The sequence below is a fragment of the Phyllobates terribilis genome, unplaced genomic scaffold (assembly GCF_046119375.1).
Source record: "Phyllobates terribilis strain yellow unplaced genomic scaffold, ASM4611937v1 Scaffold_7__3_contigs__length_470593459, whole genome shotgun sequence".
NCBI lineage: Eukaryota > Metazoa > Chordata > Amphibia > Anura > Dendrobatidae > Phyllobates > Phyllobates terribilis.
Genome location: NW_027362767.1, coordinates 291,196,981 through 291,220,365, shown reverse-complemented (window position 1 = coordinate 291,220,365; position 23,385 = coordinate 291,196,981). Strand labels below are relative to the sequence as shown.

Genomic DNA, 23,385 nt, shown 5'->3' with positions numbered 1-23,385 from the left:
AGTCTGTGAGAAGTCAGAGGAAGAGGAGCAGAGCAGCCCCAGAGAGAGAGAGAGGAGAAAGGAAGAAAGACCCAGAGGGGGTAAAAGAAAAGGACTCTGAGAACCCAAAGTCCATCACCGGGTGAAGAGTTGGCAACTGGGTACCGGATCCCAAGCTGGCAGAGGCTACAGCACACCTTAGCCAGGAACCGGAGGTCGTGGGCAGGATTGATCTGCCACGATCACCCACCACATCTACCCTGAAGGCAAACCACATGTAGGGTCAGGGAACCCAAGGCCAAGGGTCTCCCAACAGAAGGCCCGAGGGAGCTGGACCTAGGTAGATCCCTGGTGGGGACGGCCAGAAGACAGGACAGAAGGAGAGCTCAGGGTCACGCTCCGGACTTGCTTGGGGGTTGGCTGGATCCAGGACCTGGTGGACGCAGCACGGCTCGGGTGGTCACTTGAAGCTGGAGTGACCGGAACATCAGCAGTAAGTAAATACCCTAAACTGCACAACCCGACTCTGTCTTCACTTAATTACATCTATGCTGCACCACCACAACCCCCATCCTCTGCACCTGACCCCCTGAGGCTATACCCCACCCGTTGGGGGTTATACCATCAAAAGCTGCACCTACACCATCAGCCTCAGCGGACCCTGCTGCAGCGGCGGCCATAGTGACCGCAATACAACGGGTGGCGTAGTCGACATTAAGAACTTAATAACATCTGTAGGACTGCCACATACAACTGAGTTTGACACCCTGGGCACGGACCGGGTCACAGCCACTCGGAAGACTACAACTCCCATCTGATCCGGCTCCGGGTATTCCCCTAAAGAATATGGCCCAGGGGGCGCGTCAGTTGTACCACAGGCTAATCAGTACATTACATGCATATAATTAATCCAATTCTTAGGGTGTAAAACGGTAATAGGCGGTAATAGCACAGAGGTTCCAGCTGTTGACTAATGTTTGCATAATATTTAAATGTTTCTGTATTGTCTGAGTGAAAATATACACTTAAATAAGTAAAATAGTTCTTTTGGGATCAAACTATGGAAGAGTCGGTTTTCTCGCCCATGGCCCCGCCGTGTCCTGAAGAACACTCCCAGTACACGACTTACAGAGCGCCGAGCATCTCGAGCAGTGAGATGCTCGGGTGAGTGCAGAGCAGAAACGAGCAGGCTCGCTCATCACTAGTGTATACATAACGTTTTTTTGGAAGGCTAGTTGAATGTAAACTGCAATTCTGTCATACTGCCCAGTGTCAGACTTATACCACAATACTGTAAAAACAAGTTGCTATGAAATAAGGCCCTTTAATAGCTACCATAAAATGTGTATTAAAATATAATCTGTTTTCAAGCAAGTACTGACACCACAGAGGTAGCCCTGAAGCTTCAGGTGGGTGCCTGAAAATGTGAGGTGTAGGATGGAATACTACATCGTTTTTGAAGCCGATCTTTTCAACCTAATCCAGGATTGATTCCAATACAATTTCCCCAGTATACATAAAATTGTGGGTTATAGATAAATTAGTGACAAAAAATGTATAATTGGTGGAGAAAGGTTGAACTTGATGGACCTGTGTCTTTTTTTCAACCTGTGTAACAATGGAAATGACTGAAAACACTTGAGATACCTTCACACATTGTTTTCTGTCATTTTATAATACTTGCAATAAAAACAATTTAACAGCTTCTTATGGATCCAGGTGTATCCGCATTAACAGCAGCAAGTAGTGCTTGGTTTGATTGCTGCTATTTAACCTTTTAAATTCTGGTGACAATCTTCGACATTGTCATTCAAAGGGGTGGCCTTGTTTTCTTAAATGGGTAAAATTGCAAAGTGCTTGTAAAAATAAGCAACTTTGCAATTTACCATTCATTAAAAATCTTCAAGAATGGAGGGATTTTTAATTTTATAATTTACTAATTGTTCCCTGGGTAACAACATGTTTCAAATGGCTGCCATGTTAGTATTCCTGTGACCGATCACGCCGAGGAGCCAGGGAGAATGACTCCTGCAGCGAGTGGGCCCCGGAGCTGTGCTCAGCGAGCTGTGTCCTGTCACTCACTGAGCGGAGCTCTGGGTCCCGCTTGCTGGAGCGAGGCATTCTCACTGGCGTGATTGGTCGCATAGATTACAGAAGGGGACACTGTGGGGTTTTAAACTGTTTTATATTAATATTTTTTCAGGCTATAGAGCCTATAGAGAAAAAAATCGCACCAAAAACGTACACTTCAAAAGCATCTTTAAATTTACAGTGGCCAGGAGTTTTCATGAAATCAAACGAAAAAAAGACAAACCACACACCTGCAATCAATGTATCCACAGTGTTCAGTAGCCTGAGAAGGGCATATCCATATGAGAAATAAGAAAAAAGCTGGCACTTCATTCTTCCTGAGAAACTTCATGTTTATCGTGACACTTTAATCCATGTGCTTAAAGAGGTACTCCGTGGAGATAAAAAAAAATTTGTACTGTCCCTGCCCTCATAAACTATAAATATGAGATGCCCAGTGCAGTTCTATTTATCTTTATAACACTTGCAATTCAGTGTGACAGAAGCTGCTCCTCACTGCTCCTCTCGCACGTCTGGGACGTTATGTCACGCAGCATTGTTCACCTACCTCTGTGAGTAACAGCCAGTCCGAAAAGAGTTGGCGTTGCCTTGCCCCCTATTCTCTGCAGAGAAACAGCTATTATCACGAGACTGGCTGATAGTAACAGCATGGATCTGCACGCTGATGTAACGTCCCAGACAGCCAGGTGACCAGGCGAGCAGTGAAGAGCAGCTCCTGTCACGCCAGCCCCCTGATAATGTTTCATTGTCTGCAGTCTGAGGTGAGCAGGCCATGCCACCTCTTCTCTGACTGGCTGTTACTCACAGCAGGGAGTTTCACACTGCTGTGTGACATAATGTCCCAGATGTGGAGCAGTGAGGAGCAGCTCCTGTCACACTGAATTATAAGTGTTATAAAAATAATAGAACTGGGCTGGGCATCTCATCTTTATAGCTTGAGGTTGGGGACAGTACAAATTTTTTATTAAAAAAAACCCTTCAAGTCATTGAACACAGATCCTCAAACATCTGACACATTTCGGAAATAAAATTCCATATTTATAGCTGCTTCAGAAACAATAAAATCACCAAAACGATGTGTGTAACCCCTGAATCATCCAGTTCAGACTAAATGATAGGCAGTAGTGTTGAGCGAGCACTAAAATGCTCGGGTGCTCGAAGCTCGGGCCAAGCTCACCGTGATACTCGGGGGCTCGACCCGAGCAACGAGCCCAATGTTAGTCTATGGGAGACCCGAGCATTTTTGTGGCGGCACCCCTGGCAGTCTGTAGAAAGCATAAAAAGTGCCCAAAACGATAGTGACAGTGCTCAAATGACATGGGGACAGCATCGGGATCGCCCCAGGAACCATTTCTGACCCCCAGGTCACTGCTGTCAACAACGTGGTCAGAGGTATTAAGCCACTTTTACGGGCTCACAATAAAACGTTAAAAAACGAAACTGAAACTGTTTTCCTGTGAAATATGTTAAGGAACTTCCTTTTCAGGGTTAAGACTTGTGTATAAGGTAAAAGAAATAACTAAAACCAAAAATACTCCTCCACACCTTGGGCTATGTTCACAAGTAGCATTTTTTATGCGTTTTTGCACTTTTGTATTGCTTTCAACCGTGACGAATGCATTCACCGGGAAATGTCATTTTAACATTTTACAACCTTATCTTGCCATGTGCTGTGTGACACATGCATACAGTGCTGAAAAGACATGGGGACAGCATGGGGAAGACCCCTGGAAGCATCTCTGACACCCAGGTCACTGCCTAAAAGTGTGCCCATCAGAAGTGATCCTTGCCACATCAGAAGATGCAGACTTGCAACTATCCCCGTGCAAGTCCTTGTCTATCTGGGATGGATATTAGTCCTCGGAAGGACTGTTTGTTTGATTTTGCAGGCTTTAGAGACCCTACACTACCTATTTCGCAGTATAAATCTCTCCCTAGCTCAGCAGCACTCTCCCTACACTGTCTGACCCGGAGCGACTGTGTCCAAGATGGCGGCGCCCGGTTTTAAATACTCGAGGTGACGCTGTGCGGCCAGCCAATCACTGTAATGCCCACAACCAACATGGCTGCGGCATTACAGTGACTGGCTGGTAATCCCTGCATGTTCATTGGCTCTGTAAAGAGCGCCAAACGTGCAGGGCGGTGCACATGGATTAAAGTGTCACAATAAACACAGAATTTCTCAGGAAGAACGGAGTGTTGGCTTTTTTCTTATTTTTTTATGAAATCACATCCACTTTGCTTGGACTGTTAAACACAGTATTTTTTCTTCACCCAAAAAAATGCAGCAGAATAAACATTTTTGCAACATGTGAACAAGGCCTTAATGTTTTTTGTCACCTGTCATTCACGGCACGGGGAACTAGTTTTCTTCTGAATTTCACTACAGGACTCTTCTTTTTCATGCAGCTTCAAGATTGTAATTGTATTTTGTCACATCTGTGTAATGAAAAATAAAACTACATCATTTTCATTTTTCTGTAGGCCAAAGTTCTTAGATTACTTGCCACAGTGTATCTGGAGTGGGACAGCAGAATGTATAATGACAAAGCACTTAATGCCGTTCGATTAGCTAATGAGGTAATTTTTCTTTTAAAATATACTAAGGTGATTAAACACAATGGTACTATTATTGTTGGATGAGACCAGATGCGGTCACTACTAAAATCCGTCAGTAAACTTTATCCGATCGCTCTCTGACCGAAAATCGAAAATACAGTAGTCTGCACAAGTCCTAACAGCAATCAATCAGTGTTGAAGTCCCAAAGTGGAACACAGGCAAAAAATGTTTTCAAAAATAAAAAAATCCATGCAAAAATGTGAAGTCCTTTGCTAACCTCTCCATAAAAAAAATAGATTAAAAAGCTGTCAAAAAGTCATGTTAGTCCCACAAAATCATTTACACCCTAATGCACCCTGGTTGATGAAAAAAAGAAAAAAAGTTTTACTTTCAGAATATGACAACACAAAAGCATTTATTTAATGAGATTTTATTGTAAAAAAGTAATAAAATATTACAATAGTAATACAATAGTACTTTTTATTGTTCATTCATAGTAAATCATAAATAAAACTATATAAACTATATAAATTTGGTATTGCCATAATCATACAGACCCGCACTTAGGGCCCCACCGCCGGTAGAAAAGGAACTTTATTCCTCCTGGCAGTGTTCGGCTTTCAGTCACATGGGTAGCGCCGACACGGGTTCAGTCATACAGTGTCCATTTTAGGACATGATCACATATCAAAATCAAACATCAGAATGATGTCAGTTTGAGGCTAAATACCTTGTCTGAGAACTGATTCTGACAAGTGATCCTGACAAGTGACTTTGATAATTGACTTTTATAACTGTAAAAATAATAAAAAGTCACTGTTTGCTGATGGGACTTGAACCCAAAATTCTGTGTCTAGAAGCCATTGCACTAACCACTGAGCTATAAACTCAGTTGAAGAAACCTATGAGTTCTATTTGATTATATGATTTTCAGTGCAAACCTGTCAGAAACTGATTGGGACTTTCAGAAATACCTCCTCCAAGCCAAATTCAAATGATGTTTGATTTTGATGTGTGAGTCTGATGTGTGACTTTCTTCAAACATCAGAATCGCAATGACTTTTAGTCACCCTGAGTATTTTCATGGTTGATCTCATAAGACAAGAAAAGCTGCCAGTCAGTATCACTTGACTGGATAGCGCAATGGTAAGGCATCTCTGTCTGAAACTACAATGTCTGGGTTCATATCCCATTGGGGATGTTATTTTTATTTTTTTGTAATTATGCCTATTTAGCAAGCAAACTACAGTGGTGTTTTGCTTTTAATTTCTGACATTCTGATTGTCATCCTGATGTGTTAAGAGTTTCAGACACGCTGTCTATTTGCATGGTAAATTACCTAGCCAAATTAAATTGGGAGGCACTAATTTACTACATATCTATTTCCAAGTGACTGTACATTTGCATAATTTCTTAAAGGGGTCTAATGATAAAATTTCTTTATTGTAAATTTTTCCTTCCATCCACCCAAGAACTGGCTGCAAACTCCCAATTTACTTTGGCTATGTAATTTACCATGCAAACTCTTAACACGTTAGGATGACAATCAGAATGTTAGATATAGATATTAAAAGTAAAACATCCCTGTAGCTTGTGTTCTAAAAAGGCATAATTACCCCAAAAAAATAACATTCCCAATGGAATTTGAACCTAGACATTGTAGTTTCAAAGGCTGATGCCGTACCATTGAACTATTCAGTCAAGGGATACTGCCTGGCAGCTTTTCTTGTCTTATGAGATCAACCATGAAAATATTCGGTGACTAAAAGTCATTATGATTCTGATTCTGATGTTTGAAGAATGTCACACACAAGACTCACACATCAAAATCAAACATCATTTGAATTTGGCTTGGGGGAGGAATTTCTGAAAGTTCCAATCAGTTTCAGACAAGGTTTGTACTGAAAATCATATAACCAAATAGAATGGTTAGCTTTCCTCAGCTGAGTTTATAGCTCAGTGGTTAGTGCACTGGCTTCTAGATGTAGAGTTTTGGGTTTAAGTCCCATCTGCGAACAGTGAATATTTTTTTATTATTATTACAGTTGTAAAAGTCACTTGTCAGGATCACTTGTCAAAATCAGTTCTCAGACAGGGTATTTAGCCTCAAACTGACATAATTCTGATGTTTAATTTTGATATCTGAGCATGTCCTAAAATGGACACTGTACAGTCACTACTCTGTGTATAGTGGGTGGTGGCTGTAACCACATTCCCAGCACTGACTGACAGCAGCTCAGCTTTAAGGTCGCCTGTCAGTCAGTGCCAGGGCACAGTTACAGCTGCCGCTCTCTATATACAGAGTGGTGACTAAACCCGTGACGGCGCCACTCCTTTGACTCAACGCCAAACACTGCTGGGAAGAAAAAAGTTCCTTTCCTCCTGGCAGTGGGACTGTAAGTGCGAGCACTGGGCTGGTTCATAACGCTATTAACCTGCAGATTAACCCCATATCTGCATGTCAATAGTGTTTTTTCACTTGACAGGTTCCATTTAAAGCAAGGATTTTGAGGTTAGGATTTTCTGAAATACTGCCGGTACCACGTGCCACACCAGAGAGGCAGCGGGAGATTGGGGAGGTCAATATGTGGCTCAGGAATTGGTGTAGGAAGGAGAGTTTTGGGTTTCTAAATAACTAGGCAAACTTCTCTGTTGGTTACAGGCTCTACGCTAGGGATGGTGGGGAGTGGTGAGAGTGCAGCTGTGCTGGGGGAAAGAATAGCTAGAAGGTTGGAGGAGTATTACTTGCGACTGGGGGTGAGGGCATTTACTGTACATGAGGGGAAAATCATGTAGATAGTGACCTTGGCATAAGTAATGAAAGTGGGGGTGGCATGGGGGGCAGGGTTAGGGCAGTCAATACACTAAGCAGGAATAGAGGCACAGATAAACACATGAAGTGCGTGTACACTAATGCCAGAACCTGCAGCCACAAGATGGAGGAGGAATTAAAATTATTATTGTTGGAAGAAAATTATGATATTGTGGGGATAATGGAGACATGGCTGGACGACAGCTATGACTAGGCTGTGAAATTACAGAGCTATAGTCTGTTCAGGAATGACCATACAGATAAGCCAGTTGTTCTACAACTGTTTTTTCGTGACATATTGTATTTTATGCTAGTGGTAAATTCAGGTCAATAAAATTTACGTTTATTTATGAAATGATCCGAGATTTGGTAAAAATGTAGCAGAATTAGCACTTTTCAAACATTGAATTTTTATGCACTTATAGCAGATAGTCATACCAAAAAAATGGTTAATATATAACATTTCCAATATGTCTACTTTAGTCAGCACCATTTTTCCAGCTATCTTCTATTTTGTTAGGATGTTAGAAGGGTTAGAATTTAGCAGGAAATTTACATTTTTTTCAAGAAAACTTATAAATCCTATTTTTGTTAAGAGTGACTTTGAGAGATCTATTAATTGGAAACTCCCCAAAAGTGAAACCATTTTAAAAACTGATCCCCTCAACGTATTCAAAACTGCTGTCTGAACATTTGTTAATTCCTGTGATGCCCCTGAAGGGTTAACACAAAGTGGAATAAAAAAAAAGGAAAACTATGTTTTTTTCTACTAAAATATTGCTTTGGCCCTACATTTTCCATTTTCACAAGAAGTAATTAAAGAAAATGAACATCCACAATTTATTACACAATTTCTCCCAACCCTATACATAATTGAAAACTACTGATTAGGCACGCAGCAGGGCTTGGAAGACAAGCATTTGATTTTTGGAGAGACATTTTGGGTGGAATAAATTTTGGATGCTATGTCACTTTTGCAAAGCCCTGAGATGCTAAAACAGCATAAAGCCCCCATGAATAACCCCATTTTGGAATCTCTACACCTCAGTGAATTCACTTAGAGTTATAGTGACTATTGTGAATGTAGGAGGGTGGCGGGCAAAGAAGACGCCGAGTCAACATGGAGGTTGCTAAGTTTGTTTTATATATGTTATGTCTTTGTGTTATTTATACGATAAAGAAATGTTTGCTGTGTGTAATCTCTATGGCCGTTATTGTATGCCGGTTCTCCTATAGGCTCTGCCTAAGGCCGTTCCTGGGATGCGGGAGGTCTGTCCAGAGGGGGAACCATACAATAGGTAGGGATCTAGTTACACTACACTGCTTAGATATTAGAGAGTTAATTCAGGGGTTGCATCATTAATTAGGAGGGGCTTAGAACAGTTTTTACAGAAAAAAATTCTGGGTTACAGTCAGTCAGGTGGAGAGTTAGTCAGAGAGACGTAGGCAGTGAGACTGCTGATAGGGGAGGTCTGTGGCAAGGCCACCCTAGTTCTGGGTTCACAACACGAATACAAAGGACCAGTGTAGTTACTGTTCGATATCAGAGAGAGAAAGAGTGTAGTGTGGAGGAAGACTGAGCAGACAGGAAAACAGTCTCCAAGAGCAGTTACAGCAGTGTAGGAAGTGTTTTAATGGTGCAAGTTGTCAGAACAGAATGTGGGCACGTTTGATACTGAATCTGGACGCCGGCACAGTCCTAGGCTCACAGCCTGTTAGAGGTGCTTAAAGTGAGGCCTCCATTTCCCTTCAGGGGAGATTCTCAGCTGGGTCACAGAAGAAGTTGATGATGTTGGGTCTCAGGACAGGATGAGAACGAATGCTGGAAAGGAACATAACCAAGGGTATTTCACAGAGGCGTAGCTAGGGGTTCAGCTCAGGGGGGGGCGAAACATCTGAGTGGGCCCCTAACCAGGTAACTGTATACAACTACGGTGGTGAACCCTGATCATGGATATAGAGGAACCTCAGCTGATGACCGCCCTGTTATTGAAAATAAATCTCTACACAAAGACCAAAAGTTGTAGATACCAGTCATGCAGACCATACAAGTAATTGCAGTACAGGTATATATAGTAACTTACAGCTGATGTTCTTTCTGCTGGAGTAGTTCATTTTCCTGTCTTTCTCATCTGGCCCAGACCAACATGACAACTTCTTCCAGCCAGGACTCGTCTGCAGAGATTACAGCACAGACACATTTTACTTCTCACATTTCAGGCACTGTCCCTATCTATTCCCAACCTGCACAAACTTTTCATCCTGCTGATACTCCAATACTGAGCAGCCGCCGCTGCTGCGTCCCTATTACTGCACCTGCTGTGTAGTACAAAACCAGAGCTCCTCTTAGTTCCCCACATAATACCCACCACTGTGTCCCTTAAAAGTAATGCCTCATTTGTGCCCTCTAGATGGTAAAATTGCTTCCTTGAAAAGATTAATGCCCTGTGCAAATACCCTAGAAAAGTGTCCATATTTTGCCCCTTTGTTGGTTACAATACTCTGAGTGCCTCTATAACAATAATGCTTCTTATGTGCCCACTAGATATATAATAGTGTCCACTGGGTCCCCAATATACAGCTCCCATATATACAGTATGATGGGCCCATAGCTCCCCTATACACAAAACCATCGTCAGTAGCTGAATACAGCACTACAGCCACACTTTTCCTCCTCTGCATACTGCCCACAAGATACTGTGCCTTCACATTAACATCCCTAATATACAATAAAAGTCCATATAAACTTTAGCTCTATAAGGCACTTTTACCTTTCCCATTTCGGCAGCAGGGTGACGGAGGTAGCAGGGTGACAGCCACAGTAGGGAACCAGTGGCAGAAAGGTGACTGCCTCAGCCGACTGACGACCTTTGATCAGTTATGGATTGGTACATTTGTTCATAATCAGGACCACGGTCAGTACATGAATCCATTACCAGATCCATTGTCAGTACATAAATTCAACTTCTCTATACTGTGCCCAAACTTCTCCATATTGTCCCCAAAGCTCTCACCTCTCCATACTGTCCCCTCAAGCTCCCATCTCTACATACTGTGCCACCAATTCTCCATACTGTCCCCCACGCTCTCACCTCTCCATACTGCCTCCCCACAGTCCCATCTCTACATACTATGCCCCCGATTCTCTATATTGTCCCTAAAGCTCTCACCTCTCTATAATGTTCCCCCACTTTTCCGTACTGTGCCCCCATTTCTCCATATTGTCACCCATGCTCTCACCTTTCTATACTGTCCTGCCACACTCCTATCTCTACATACTGTGCCCCCACTTCTACATACAATCCCCTCATACTCCCACTTCTCCATATGGTCTCCACACGCTCCCAGTTCTCCATCCTATACCCCTATTTCTCCATTTTATCCCCTATGCTCCCACTTCTCTATACTGTCACCCCACTTCTTCATATTGTACACCCACTTCTTCATACGATCCACCCACTCTCCCATTTCTCCATACAGTCCCACCTATCCATAATATCCCTCACTTCTCCATATTATCCCCCACTTTTTTATACAATCCCCCCTCACTCCCGCTTCTCCAGATGGTCCTCAGATGCTACTAATTCTCCATCCTGTTCCCCCATAGTGTCCCCTACACTCCCACCTCTCCATAGTGTCCCCCCACTCCTTCATATTGAGCACCCTTTTCTCCATATGGTCCTCCATTCTCCCTCCTGTCCATACTGTCCCAAAACGTCTCCATATTGTCCACCCACCCCCATGCTGCTTCCTCTCACAATGTTCCCATCTGCTCCATAGTAACAAGCACCGAAGACACATCCTTGCCGCTCTGCAGTTCACTCTGAACTGACAGCAGTAGAGTGATGAGGTCAGCAGTGTGCGACCTCTTCACTCCACTGCACATCGGAGTGGGGAGATAAGGAGCGCTCCCCTCCTCCCGGCGCTGCAGTGTTACTCAGATGTATTCACTTTTAAGAGGTGTGAGTATAGCTGAGCACAGGCAGGGAAAAGGGAGCCAGCAGCGAACAGCATGCTGTGCAGCCCTGGCTTAACCATATCGGAGCGCTGTGCACTCTGATATAGTTAAGGGTAGTGTAACTCCGGGTGAGTTCATCCAGATTACCACAACAGGGGCCGCAGCCGGAAAAATTCTACAGAAGGAGGAAGACGTCCCTATGTTGGCTGCCGCCCGCTGGGAAGCCATACCATGTCTGGGCTGGGCCTCGTGCAACATGAGATCCACGTGACCTACTGGAGCTAGATGGACGGGGAGAGCAAAATACCTCCGCTAGAGTAGATCGACGAAACAAGTCGGTGTACTCCCCCAGGGCCGTCTGAATCCCCTCAGATGGCCAAAGATGAAGAAGAGCTTCCCCTTCCTGCCTTGCTTCCCCTGCAAGCTCCAATCACGTGGCCAGTCCCCGCTCCGCGGCCCTCCCCAACCCCCCAGCCTGCTCCTATCCCTCTGCCGGCATCTGAGTCTCCACCACAGCTCATGCCCACTGAGTTTTACTGGGACAATGGGCGCTGTGACCCCCCTATCAGCCAGGGGTCGTTCTCTCTTGCCTTCCACTGGCCGCGGGAGCTGCCTGACATGGTGGAGGAGTGCATGCAGACTGATGCGCTCGCACGGGAGTGACTTTCGGGCCCGAAACACGCCCAGTTCGAGGAGCAGCGCACTGAGGAGAGGGTGGTGGACTTTAACATCATCAGATGGTTCGGCTTCATAAAAGAGCAAGGAACAGGAGACAGTGTTTACGTGAACCGAGCCATAGTGAAGTGGGATACTCTGCCGTACTGGCTGCACAGCTTGTATGTCGGTGAGAAAATAAACTTCATGAAGGTCTGGTGTCGGAAAGGCTGGTATGCTGTGGGTGTCATGCGCCCCTCCTTGGGTGAGGAGGCCGCACGCTGGGAGGAAGAGACGGCATTTGAGCTGGTGCATTGTCAACAGCGGTGACACCCACCCACACCTACTCAGCCCATGTGCCGGCTCTCCAGCACACACAAGCCATCCAGGACCACTGATGTGGGAACGCTGACTCGGAGTCCTGACTCTCACACCCGGCTACTACACAACCCCATGAGGCAGGAACCTCAGCATGTTCAGCACCCCAAGCGGCCGCCCCCAGTATATATATACACAATACCACCAACGTGATCATGGCCGGGACTGACATCCAGGAAGTTGACAAGGGCAGAGAAAAGTACCCCAATGCCCCTTGGAGATGGGACCGTCATCCCTCTCCCAACACATGTGTCCAGATGCTGCAGGATAACTATTTCAAGAGGAAGAAAAAGTGAACATTTTTGTTTTTTTTGTTTCTCCTGGAAGCCGTCCCATGTGTCCGAGTTGAGGCCAGCCTGAGTTAGAAGAGCTCTGTTACTACTACTGTCTGGGACAGTGTTTATTTCCCTGAATGGCCGTTTGCCACTTACAGCGTTTTGTCACCTGAGGGCCTGTTGCCCTGCTGCCAAGAATACTGGACAGATTACACTCCGGTCAGGCCGTTCTGCAATGGCCGACCATACTTAAAGAGACCAGGACGTCGTTCATGGGAGAAGGAAAGATGGGTTTGAGTTCATAAGTTAAAGTTTGTTACGGATCCGGGTGGTGGAACCTCTGTGCTGTGATGCAAGGAGGGACCAGAGGGGCGTAGCCAAGTGCCTACCCGGACCGACCCTGGCCAGTCGGCGGCTTAGTTGACTCTGTGAACCAAGGAGGGACCGGGAAGGTGAACCATGTGCCACTCTGGGACCGACCTTGTGTGAGAGCTGGCGACTCCCACAGGACTAATGGCCGAAGCCGACAGGCACAGCAGATGAGCAGGGCTGGTAGACAGGCAGGTGATGTGGGTAGGCAAGCAGGCGGGCACGGCAGATAGACAGGCAGGCGGACACGGCTGATAGACTGGCTGGCACGGCTGATAGACAGACTGGCGGGTACTGGAACCTGAGGGCTGAGGAGAGTGTTAGCACACAAACAACAACCTTGCACAGGCACCTCCATTTTGGAGGAGGTGCCTTATATAGGAGCAGTTCTCCGGCCATTGGCCGGGGACTCTTTAGGACGGCGCGCGGCCCTTTAAGAGGGAAGGAGCGCATGCACGCCCTAAGTACAGTGTCCGGGGAACTGTGCGTGGTGTGTGCACCCCGGACAGATGCAGCAGGGGAGCTGGAGGACACCGGACCAGGACCCCGGCGGTGAGGGGATCGGCGTCTCTGCCCGGCAGGAGGCAGAGACGCCGACGCTACAAAGTTTTTATGCATATATTGCATATACTTTTGGTCTGTACTGTACACTGGTCCTGTGCATTCGGGTCGTGAACCCAGAACTAGGGTGGCCTTGCCATAGACCTCCCCTATCGGCAGTCTCACTGCCTAAGTCTCTCTGACTAACTCTACTATATATATATATGACGCGCCCCCTGGGCCGTGGGGTACCCCGTCCCGGGACGGTAGATGCTGGGGGTGATGTCACAGTGGCGGTGACCCGGTCCGTGACCCAGGGCGGTCATTAAAAAGAGGATTATTTATAGGGGATTTGTAAAGTTTGTGACGCCACCTGTGGAATGCGGCTAAAGGGAGCCGCCGCTGCGGAGCAGTCCTCTGTAGTGGGTGTTACGGCAGCAGAGATGGTGTGGCTCTCCACAGGTAGAGCTAGCTCCAGGGCAGTGTAGGGGTAGATGATGGATGCTGGTGAGGGACGGCAGGACGGTCCCGGAGGAAAGACGGACACTCACACGGGGGTAAGCTTCAGTACCTTTACTGGTGATGGTGCAGGCACGGTCCAGGGTACTCCGGACGAAGGGCGCACTTTTGGACTCTCCACAGTGAGCGGGTATAGGGGCTCTTGATCCGTGGCTTTACTCGTTAAGCTTCTGACCTGCCTGGAGCTAGGCCTAGCTTGGTCACTGACTCTCTCTATCTCTTGCACCTGCTGACCTGGTGGTAGGGCCTTCTCTTGGAGATCACTCTCCCTGGTCGTTGGGGCCTCAGTGACTCCTAGCCCTGGTACTGTAGTCAGTGTTTGGTAAACCTGGGACCTGTAGTCCTCCAGAAGTTCCGGTAGTCCCTACTGGGTATAAAGGGACCCCGTAGGCGCGGACCCGGTGTCCGGTATATATCTCGGGGTGAGCCTGGTATGCTCCTCTGCCCCCTCGCTATTTCTTCCTCTCGCCTTTGGCCACACTCAGGGCCCTCACTAGGCTTTCACTCGTGCAGTAGGCCTTGGCTCGCCTAAGCACAGCAGCCAGCGTGCTGCCTCTTCGCTGCTCTCTGAGCGTCAGCATGCACTCTGCTCAACTCTCAGCTCACAGGCTAAACTGAAACAGCTGCCTGGCTCCACCCTCCATATATATATCCCTATCAGGGCTCCCTCTGCTGGTCTGAGGTGGTAGAGTGGAGGTGTTTGAATGTGTGAGGGCCTCTTGTGGAGAAGTCCATCCATGCACCCTTCTGGGTTCTGTGGCACCAGTGCACAGCAGGGCGCCACATATATATATATTATATATACAGTCATGGCCAAAAGTTTTGAGAATGACACCAAAATTATATTTTCACATGATCTGCTGGCCTCTGGTTTTTATTATTGTTTGTCTGATGTTTATATCACATACAGAAATATAATTGCAATCATATTATGAGTACCAATAGGTTATATTGACAGTTAGAATGAGTTAATGCAGCGAGTCAATATTTGCAGTGTTGCCCCTTCTTCTTCAAGACCTCTGTAATTCTCCCTGGCATGCTCTCAATCAACTTTTGGACCAAATCCTGACTGATAGCAGTCCATTCTTACATAATCAATGCTTGCATTTTGCCAGAATTTGTTGGTTTTTGTTTGTCCACCCGTCTCTTGATGATTGACCACAAGTTCTCAATGGGATTAAGATCTGGGGAGTTTCCCGGCCATGGACGCAAAATCTCTATGTTTTGTTCCATGAGCCATTTAGTTATCACCTTTGCTTTATGGCAAGGTGCTCCATCATGCTGGAAAAGGCATTGCTGGGCGCCAAACTGCTCTTGGACGGTTGGGAGAAGTTGCTCTTGGAGGACATTCTGGTACCATTCTTTATTCATGGCTGTGTTTTTAGGCAAGACTGTGAGTGAGCCGATTCCCTTGGCTGAGAAGCAACCCCACACATGAATGGTTTCAGGATGCTTTACAGTTGGCATGAGACAAGACTGGTGGTAGCGCTCACCTCTTCTTCTCCGAATAAGCTGTTTTCCAGATGTCCCAAACAATCGAAAAGGGGATTCATCAGAGAAAATGACTTTGCCCCAGTCCTCAGCAGTCCACTCCCTGTACCTTTTGCAGAATATCAGTCGGTCCCTGATGTTTTTTCTGGAGAGAAGTGGCTTCTTTGCTGCCCTCCTTGAAACCAGCCCTTGCTCAAAGAGTCTCCGCCTCACAGTGCGTGCAGAAGCACTCACACCAGCCTGCTGCCATTCCTGAGCAAGCTCGGCACTGCTGGTAGTCCGATCCCGCAGCTGAAACAGTTTTAAGATACGGTCCTGGCGCTTGCTGGTCTTTCTTGGCCGCCCTGGAGCCTTTTTGACAACAATAGAAGCTCTCTCCTTGAAGTTCTTGATGATGCGATAGATTGCTGACTGAGGTGCAATCTTTGTAGCTGCGATACTCTTCCCTGTTAGGCCATTTTTGTGCAGTGCAATGATGGCTGCACGTGTTTCTTTAGAGATAACCATGGTTAACTGAAGAGAAACAATGATACCAAGAACCAGCCTCCTTTTAAAGTGTCCAGTGATGTCATTCTTACTTAATCATGACTGATTGATCGCCAGCCCTGTCCTCATCAACGCCCACACCTGTGTTAATGGATCAATCACTAAAACGATGTTAGCTGCTCCTTTTAAGGCAGGACTGCAATGATGTTGAAATGTGTTTTGGGTGTTAAAGTTCATTTTCTGGGCAAATATTGACTTTGCAAGTACAGTAATTGCTGTTAAGCTGATCACTCTTTCACATTCAGGAGTATATGCAAATTGCCATTACAAAAAATGAAGCAGTAAACTTTGGAAAAATTACTATTTGTCTCATTCTCAATACTTTTGGCCATGACTGTATTTATATTATATATACATACACAGTACAGACCAAAAGTTTGGACACACCTTCTCATTTAAAGATTTTTCTGTATTTTCATAACTATGAAAATTGTACATTAACACTGAAGGCATCAAAACTATGAATTAACACATGTGGAATTATATACTTAACAAAAAAGTGTGAAACAACTGAAAATATGTCTTATATTCTAGGTTCTTCCAAGTAGCCACCTTTTGCTTTGATGACTGCTTTGCACACTCTTGGCATTCTCTTCATGAGCTTCAAGAGGTAGTAACTGGAAATGGTCTTCCAACAATCTTGAAGGAGTTCCCAGACATGCTTAGCACTTGTTGGCCCTTTTGCCTTCACTCTGCGGTCCAGCTCACCCCAAACCATCTCGATTGGGTTCAGGTCTGGTGACTGTGGAGGCCAGGTCATCTGGCGTAGCACCCCATCACTCTCCTTCTTGGTCAAATGGCCCTTACACAGCCTGGCTGGAGGTGTGTTTGGGGTCATTGTACTGTTGAAAAATAAATGATGGTCCAACTAAACGCAAACCGGATGGAATAGCATGCTGCTGCAAGATGCTGTGGTAGCCATGCTGGTTTAGTATGCCTTCAATTTTGAATAAATCCCCAACAGTGTCACCAGCAAAGCACCCTTACACCGTCACACCTCCTCCTCCATGCTTCACGGTGGGAACCAGGCATCTAGAGTCCATCCGTTCACCTTTTCTGCGTCGCACAAAGACACGGTGGTTGGAACCAAAGATCTCAAATTTGGACTCATCAGACCAAAGCACAGATTTCCACTAGTCTAATGTCCATTTCTTGTGTTCTTTAGCCCAAACAAGTCTCTTCTGCTTGTTGCCTGTCCTTAGCAGTGGTTTCCTAGCAGCTATTTTACCATGAAGGCCTGCTGCACAAAGTCTCCTCTTAACAGTTGTTGAAGAGATGTGTCTGCTGCTAGAACTCTGTGTGGCATTGACCTAGTCTCTAATCTGAGCTGCTGTTAACCTGTGATTTCTGAGGCTGGTGACTCGGATAAACTTATCCTCAGAAGCAGAGGTGACTCTTGGTCTTCCTTTCCTGGGGCGGTCCTCATGTGAGCCAGTTTCTTTGTAGCGCTTGATGGTTTTTGCAACTGCACTTGGGGACACTTTCAAAGTTTGCCCAATTTTTCGGACTGACTGACCTTCATTTGTTAAAGTAATGATGGACACTCGTTTTTCTTTACTTAGCTGCTTTTTTCTTGCCGTAATACAAATTCTAACAGTCTATTCAGTAGGACAATCAGCTGTGTATCCACTTGACTTCTGCACAACACGACTGATGGTCCCAACCCCATTTATAAGGCAAGAAATCCCACTTATTAAACCTGACAGGGCACACCTGTGAAGTGAAAACCATTTCCGGTGACTACCTCTTGAAGCTCATCAAGAGAATGCCAAGAGTGTGCAAAGCAGTCATCAAAGCAAAAAGTGGCTACTTTGAAGAACCTGCTAGGAAACCACTGCTAAGGACAGGCAACAAGCAGAAGAGACTCGTTTGGGCTAAAGAACACAAGGAATGGACATTAGACCAGTGGAAATCTGTGCTTTGGTCTGATGAGTCCAAATTTGAGATCTTTGGTTCCAACCACCGTGTCTTTGTGCGACTCAGAAAAGGTGAACGAATGGACTCTACATGCCTGGTTCCCACCGTGAAGCATGGAGGAGGAGGTGTGATGGTGTGGGGGGGCTTTGCTGGTGATACTGTTGGGGATTTATTCAAAATTGAAGGCATACTGAACCAGCATGGCTACCACTGCATCTTGCAGTGGCATGCTATTCCATCCGGTTTGCGTTTATTTGGACCATCATTTATTTTTCAACAGGACAATGACCCCAAACACACCTCCAGGCTGTGTAAGGGCCATTTGACCAAGAAGGAGAGTGATGGGGTGCTACGCCAGATGACCTGGCCTCCACAGCCACCAGACCTGAACCCAATCGAGATGGTTTGGGGTGAGCTGGACCGCAGAGTGAAGGCAAAAGGGCCAACAAGTGCTAAGCATCTCTGGGAACTCCTTCAAGATTGTTGGAAGACCATTTCCGGTGACTACCTCATGAAGCTCATCACGAGAATGCCAAGAGTGTGCAAAGCAGTCATCAAAGCAAAAGGTGGCTACTTTGAAGAACCTAGAATATAAGACATATTTTCAGTTGTTTCACACTTTTTTGTTAAGTATATAATTCCACATGTGTTAATTCATAGTTTTGATGCCTTCAGTGTGAATGTACAATTTTCATAGTCATGAAAAGACAGAAAAATCTTTAAATGAGAAGGTGTGTCCAAACTTTTAGTCTGTACTGTATATAGTTGTTAAATTTATGGACAATCGGACCACAGGACTAGGTGTGGTCAGGACAATATTGAAAATAGTTAGTAAGTGGCCTTGAAAATAAACCGCAGGCGTGGCCGAAAACCAGGCCCACCAACAGAGTCATAGTTGAAGCTCACTGTGTCCATGCATCAATCACTATATGTAGTTTGAACTTAAAATGATTTAAGGTGTTGGTAGATTAAATTAATATAATGACTTGATTTTAATTATTTTACAAGGAAAACTTGCATCCAGCTGGTCTTTTTCTGAAAGTGAAAATCCTTCTTCAATGCTCTGTGCCTGACGATGTCATCAGCATGGGTAAGCGGACATATGAATTGTTCTATGCTAGAAATGTAGAAAAAAAGACGTGGACCGCACATCCAAAAATCGTACATTATTCTAATGCCGTTACGCAAAAATTTACAAAATTGAACATAAGGTTCTCAGTTTAACATTCTGATCAGACTGTATGCAGCCCACTTCCTTGTCACGAGGAACCTCTCAGTAGGTCCCTAGCCTTAAAGGTGCACAAACTACCATGACAGCAACAGTGCATCAGCAGGGTGGGCAACATGGTGCCTCAGACCATCCATGCTGCGAGGCTGAGTCCCCATCACTCCAGGTCATACCACTCCACAAGCACAGCACCACAGCAACAATAGCCGCCACACAGCACCAACACCAAGTTAATTGAGAGCAAAAATAGGCAGAACTCCTCTTGCCGTCTCTTGCTAATTTAAAAACACCTGGGTCAAAAGGGATGAGTGCTGGTCCAAGTAAAACAAAAAGAGGGGATAATAATGCCATATGCCAGAACTGTAGAAAAAAAAGACTTGGACCGCAAATCCAAAATGCATATATTGATCAAATGTAAGGGGCTGAGGGTGATGAAGATGTCGAGTTGAAGATGGGGTTAATAATTGTTATATGTGTTTATGTTTATTTGTGTGATAAAAGTGTGTCTTGCTGTGAAATCCCTGTAGCCGATTATTGTATGCCAGTTCTCCTATAGGCTTTGCCTAAGGCCATCCCTGGGATGCGGGTGGTCTGCCCAGTAGGAGGAACCATACAATAGAGATAGGGATTTAGTGCACTACACTGCTTTGACACCAGAGGGTTAGGACAAGGGTGACATCATCAGCTGGGAGGAGTTACAGCAGAAGAACAGTTTTTACAGAAAATCATTTCCTGGTTACAGACAGTCTAGGAGGGGAGAGTGAAGAGTGAGGAACATTAGGCCGTGTACGCCTCCCATTAGGAAAGGCCTGTGCCAGGCCACTCCATTCCTGGGTTCAAGACCCGAGTGCACAGAACCAGGGTAGGTTCTGTTCCCATACACAGAGAGACGGAGTGTGGAGGATGACTGAGCAGATAGGAAAGCAGACTCCAACAGCAGTATCAGCAGTGAAGAAGTGTTATCTAGTGCAAGTTATCTGAACAGAATGAGGACACATTTGAGACAGAATCTAGATGCTGGTAATGTCCTAGGCTCATGGCCTGTGAGAGGTGCTCAGTGCGAGGCCTCTGTTTCTCTAGAGAGGAGTCTCTCAGCCAGGTCTCAGAAGATGTGGAAGATGTGTCTCAGGAAGGGACGAGAGCAGACATTGGAAAGGCACATTGCCAAGGGGGCTTCACTAACCAAAGAACTTGTCTTGATCAGTATACTGCAGCCGTGTATGGAATAATTGCACAGTAAAAGTGAGTCTGTTAACCTGGATCTATGATCTCCTGTCTTGCTTGTGGTCGGTGTCGATCCTGGTCCAAGGGATGGCGTAACAGTGAGTACAGCAAATCCTCCATTGCAGAACACTCTCCGGTCTAAGTCCTTAATAGTAGAGGGGACATTTGGCGAAGAAAAGATAGTTCCGGCACACAGCGTGATGGTAGTGGTCCTGGGTTCTCCCCTCTACACCAATGCAGCTAGGAAAAAATGTTTTTAAATTAGCATGAGACCGCAAGAGGGATTCTGCCTATTTTTGCTCTCAGCTCACAGTCTGGGAGCATGTGGAAGGTGAGTTTTCTATATCCATTCACTTGGTGTTGGTGCTGTGTGACTGCCATTGTTGCTGTCATGCTGTGCTTGTGGAGTGGTGTGACCTGGAGTCATGGGAACTCAGCCTCACAGCATACGTGCTGTGAGGCACCAGGTTGCTCACCCTGCTGGTGCAGTTGTCGCTGTGATGTTGGTTTGTACACAGCGCAGCACCTTTTAGGCTAGGGACCCATTCAGATGTTCACTGTGGCATAATGTGACGCGAGTCACTACAGAAATAACAGTCTCAGAAGAGGAGAGAAGAGACTAATATTACTGAAAGAAATATTATATAAGTGCTACTTACTGGATAAATAGAGGGAGGTCAAACAATCCAAAGTCAAGTCCAGGAAGATGGTGCAGTACAAAGGGAGCAGACAAAAGAGTAGTCAGATAACAGGCAATGGTCAAAATCCAGGTAAGGGAAAATAGTCAGGCTGGGTCAGGCACAGAGCACAGAGAGATCAGTCCTACACAGGCAATAGCAAGTGTACAATTGACTATGGGTGAAGGAGCTAGCATGCTTATGTAGCACCCTGAGGATTCGGCTGCTACAGGGGTATTGCACCTCAATCCAGAGGTGTGATATTCCACTCCCGGGTAAGGATGGAGTGTGGATCTGAGCTCGGTAGGCTGCATGCACTACATACATCCCATTTCCGAGGAACAGGCCGACGGTACTCCCACTTAGAAATGTGCAGGTACGACCGAGTCTGTTCCTGGCTGGAGTGGGAGGGGGGTGGTACATCCCAAGTAGTGTAGGGGCAGATAGGGGGAGCAGCCTGGGTAAAGATAGGAGCTCATTGGGTGCTGGTCACCTGAGCTCACACATAGAGGGTGTATATAAGGTGGGCACCATCAGAGAACAGGGTCAGTCAGTCTTTGCAGAGCGTCAGTCTGTCAGAGTCAGGAAGAGGAGCAGAGCAGATCCAAGGAGAGAGAGTGGAGCAGAGAGGAAAGACCCAGAGAGGGGACAAAGAGAGGACTCTGAGAACCCAAATTCAAGCTTCGGGTGAAGAGTCGGCATCAGGGTACCGGAACCCAAGCTGGTGGGGGCAAAAACACACCCCAGCCAGAGACCGGAGGCCGTGGGCAGCGTCTGCCACGGCCACCCACCACATCCACCACGAAGGCATACCACGTGGAGGGTCAGGGAACCCAAGGCCAAGGGTCTCCCAACAGAAGGCCCGAGGGAGCTGGACCTGGGTGGATCAATAGTGGGGACGGCCAGAGAAAGGACAGAAGGAGAGCTCAGGGTCACGCTCCGGACTCGCTTGGGGGTTGGCTGGATCCAGGACCTGGTGGACGCAGCACGGCTCGGGAGGTCACTTGAAGCTGGAGTGACCGGAACATCAGCAGTGAGTAAATACCCTAAAACTGCACAACCCGACTCTGTCTTCCTTTAACATCTATGCTGCACCACCACAACCCCCATCCTCTGCACCTGACCCCCTGAGGCTATACCCCACCCGTTGGGGGTTATACCACCACAAGCTGCACCTACACCATCAGCCTCAGCGGACCCTGCTGCAGCGGCGGCCATAGTGACCGCAATACAACGGGTGGCGTAGTCGACAATAAAGAACTTAATAACATCTGTAGGACTGCCACATACAACTGAGTTTGACACCCTGGGCACGGACTGGGTCACAGCCACTCGGAAGACTACAACTCCCATCTGATCCGGCTCCGGGTATTCCCTTAAAGAATATGGCCCAGGGGGCGCGTCAACTTTGGCGTAGTCGGCAGGATTACGTGCCCGCAACACCCGGGTACTGCGTGCCTGAAGAAAAGTTCGCATTTACCTCAAAAAGAAGTCTCCTGCCGGTTCCGGAGGGTCCCCGCCATCGGACCCCATCACCAGTCGATTCCCGCCGGTTGTCCGCCATTAACAGCTTTTTCCCGCCATCTGCAGAGTTTCCCGCCACTGGGAGACGATTCCCGCCATTTCCAAAGGTTTCCCGCCTTGGAAGAGTGGACGCCATTATGGGCGTGCCAGAGGATGGCGAGAGGCCACCTCCCATCGTGGGCCAGGACCGAAAATGGCGCCAAAAGTGGAAACCGCCCCCACCAACAGAGACTGTGATGCTAGAGGTGTCTGTCAGCGTGAAAGAACAGCCCCTGGAGCTGACAGTCACCAAGTGGCCCCGGGACCGCCCTCGAGGGGGGAGGAGACGAAAGGAGAGAGCAAAGATGGGTGCCGCCTGGAGGAGTCTGGAGCGAGCGCACCCGGAGGCAAGAAGCCTGGAGAAGAGTATCGGAGGAGCTTACCCGGAGATGGCGAGAAAGCAGAGCAGCACCGGCCCGTTGGCCAGGAGCCTGCTAGAAACAGAAGAGGGAGAGCAGAGCAGCACCGGCCCGCTGGCCAGGAGCCTGCTGGAAACAACAGAAGGAGAGCAGAGCAGCACCGACCCGTTGGTCAGGAGCCTGCTGGAAGCAACGACCCCACTAGGCCTAGTGGAGGTCCTAGCACAGCTCCCCCGAGATCGGGA

At 46.7% G+C, this 23,385-nt stretch overlaps 1 protein-coding gene across 1 annotated transcript in view; it reads left to right on the top strand.

The window, feature by feature from the left end:
• TEX11 (testis expressed 11) overlaps window positions 1-23,385 on the top strand; it is a 321,481-nt gene that overhangs the window by 108,842 nt on the left and 189,254 nt on the right. The window contains exons 9-10 of the mRNA XM_073642366.1: window positions 4,555-4,650; window positions 19,098-19,179. Coding sequence (XP_073498467.1) covers window positions 4,555-4,650; window positions 19,098-19,179 — 178 coding nt within the window. The remainder of the gene's footprint in view (window positions 1-4,554; window positions 4,651-19,097; window positions 19,180-23,385) is intronic.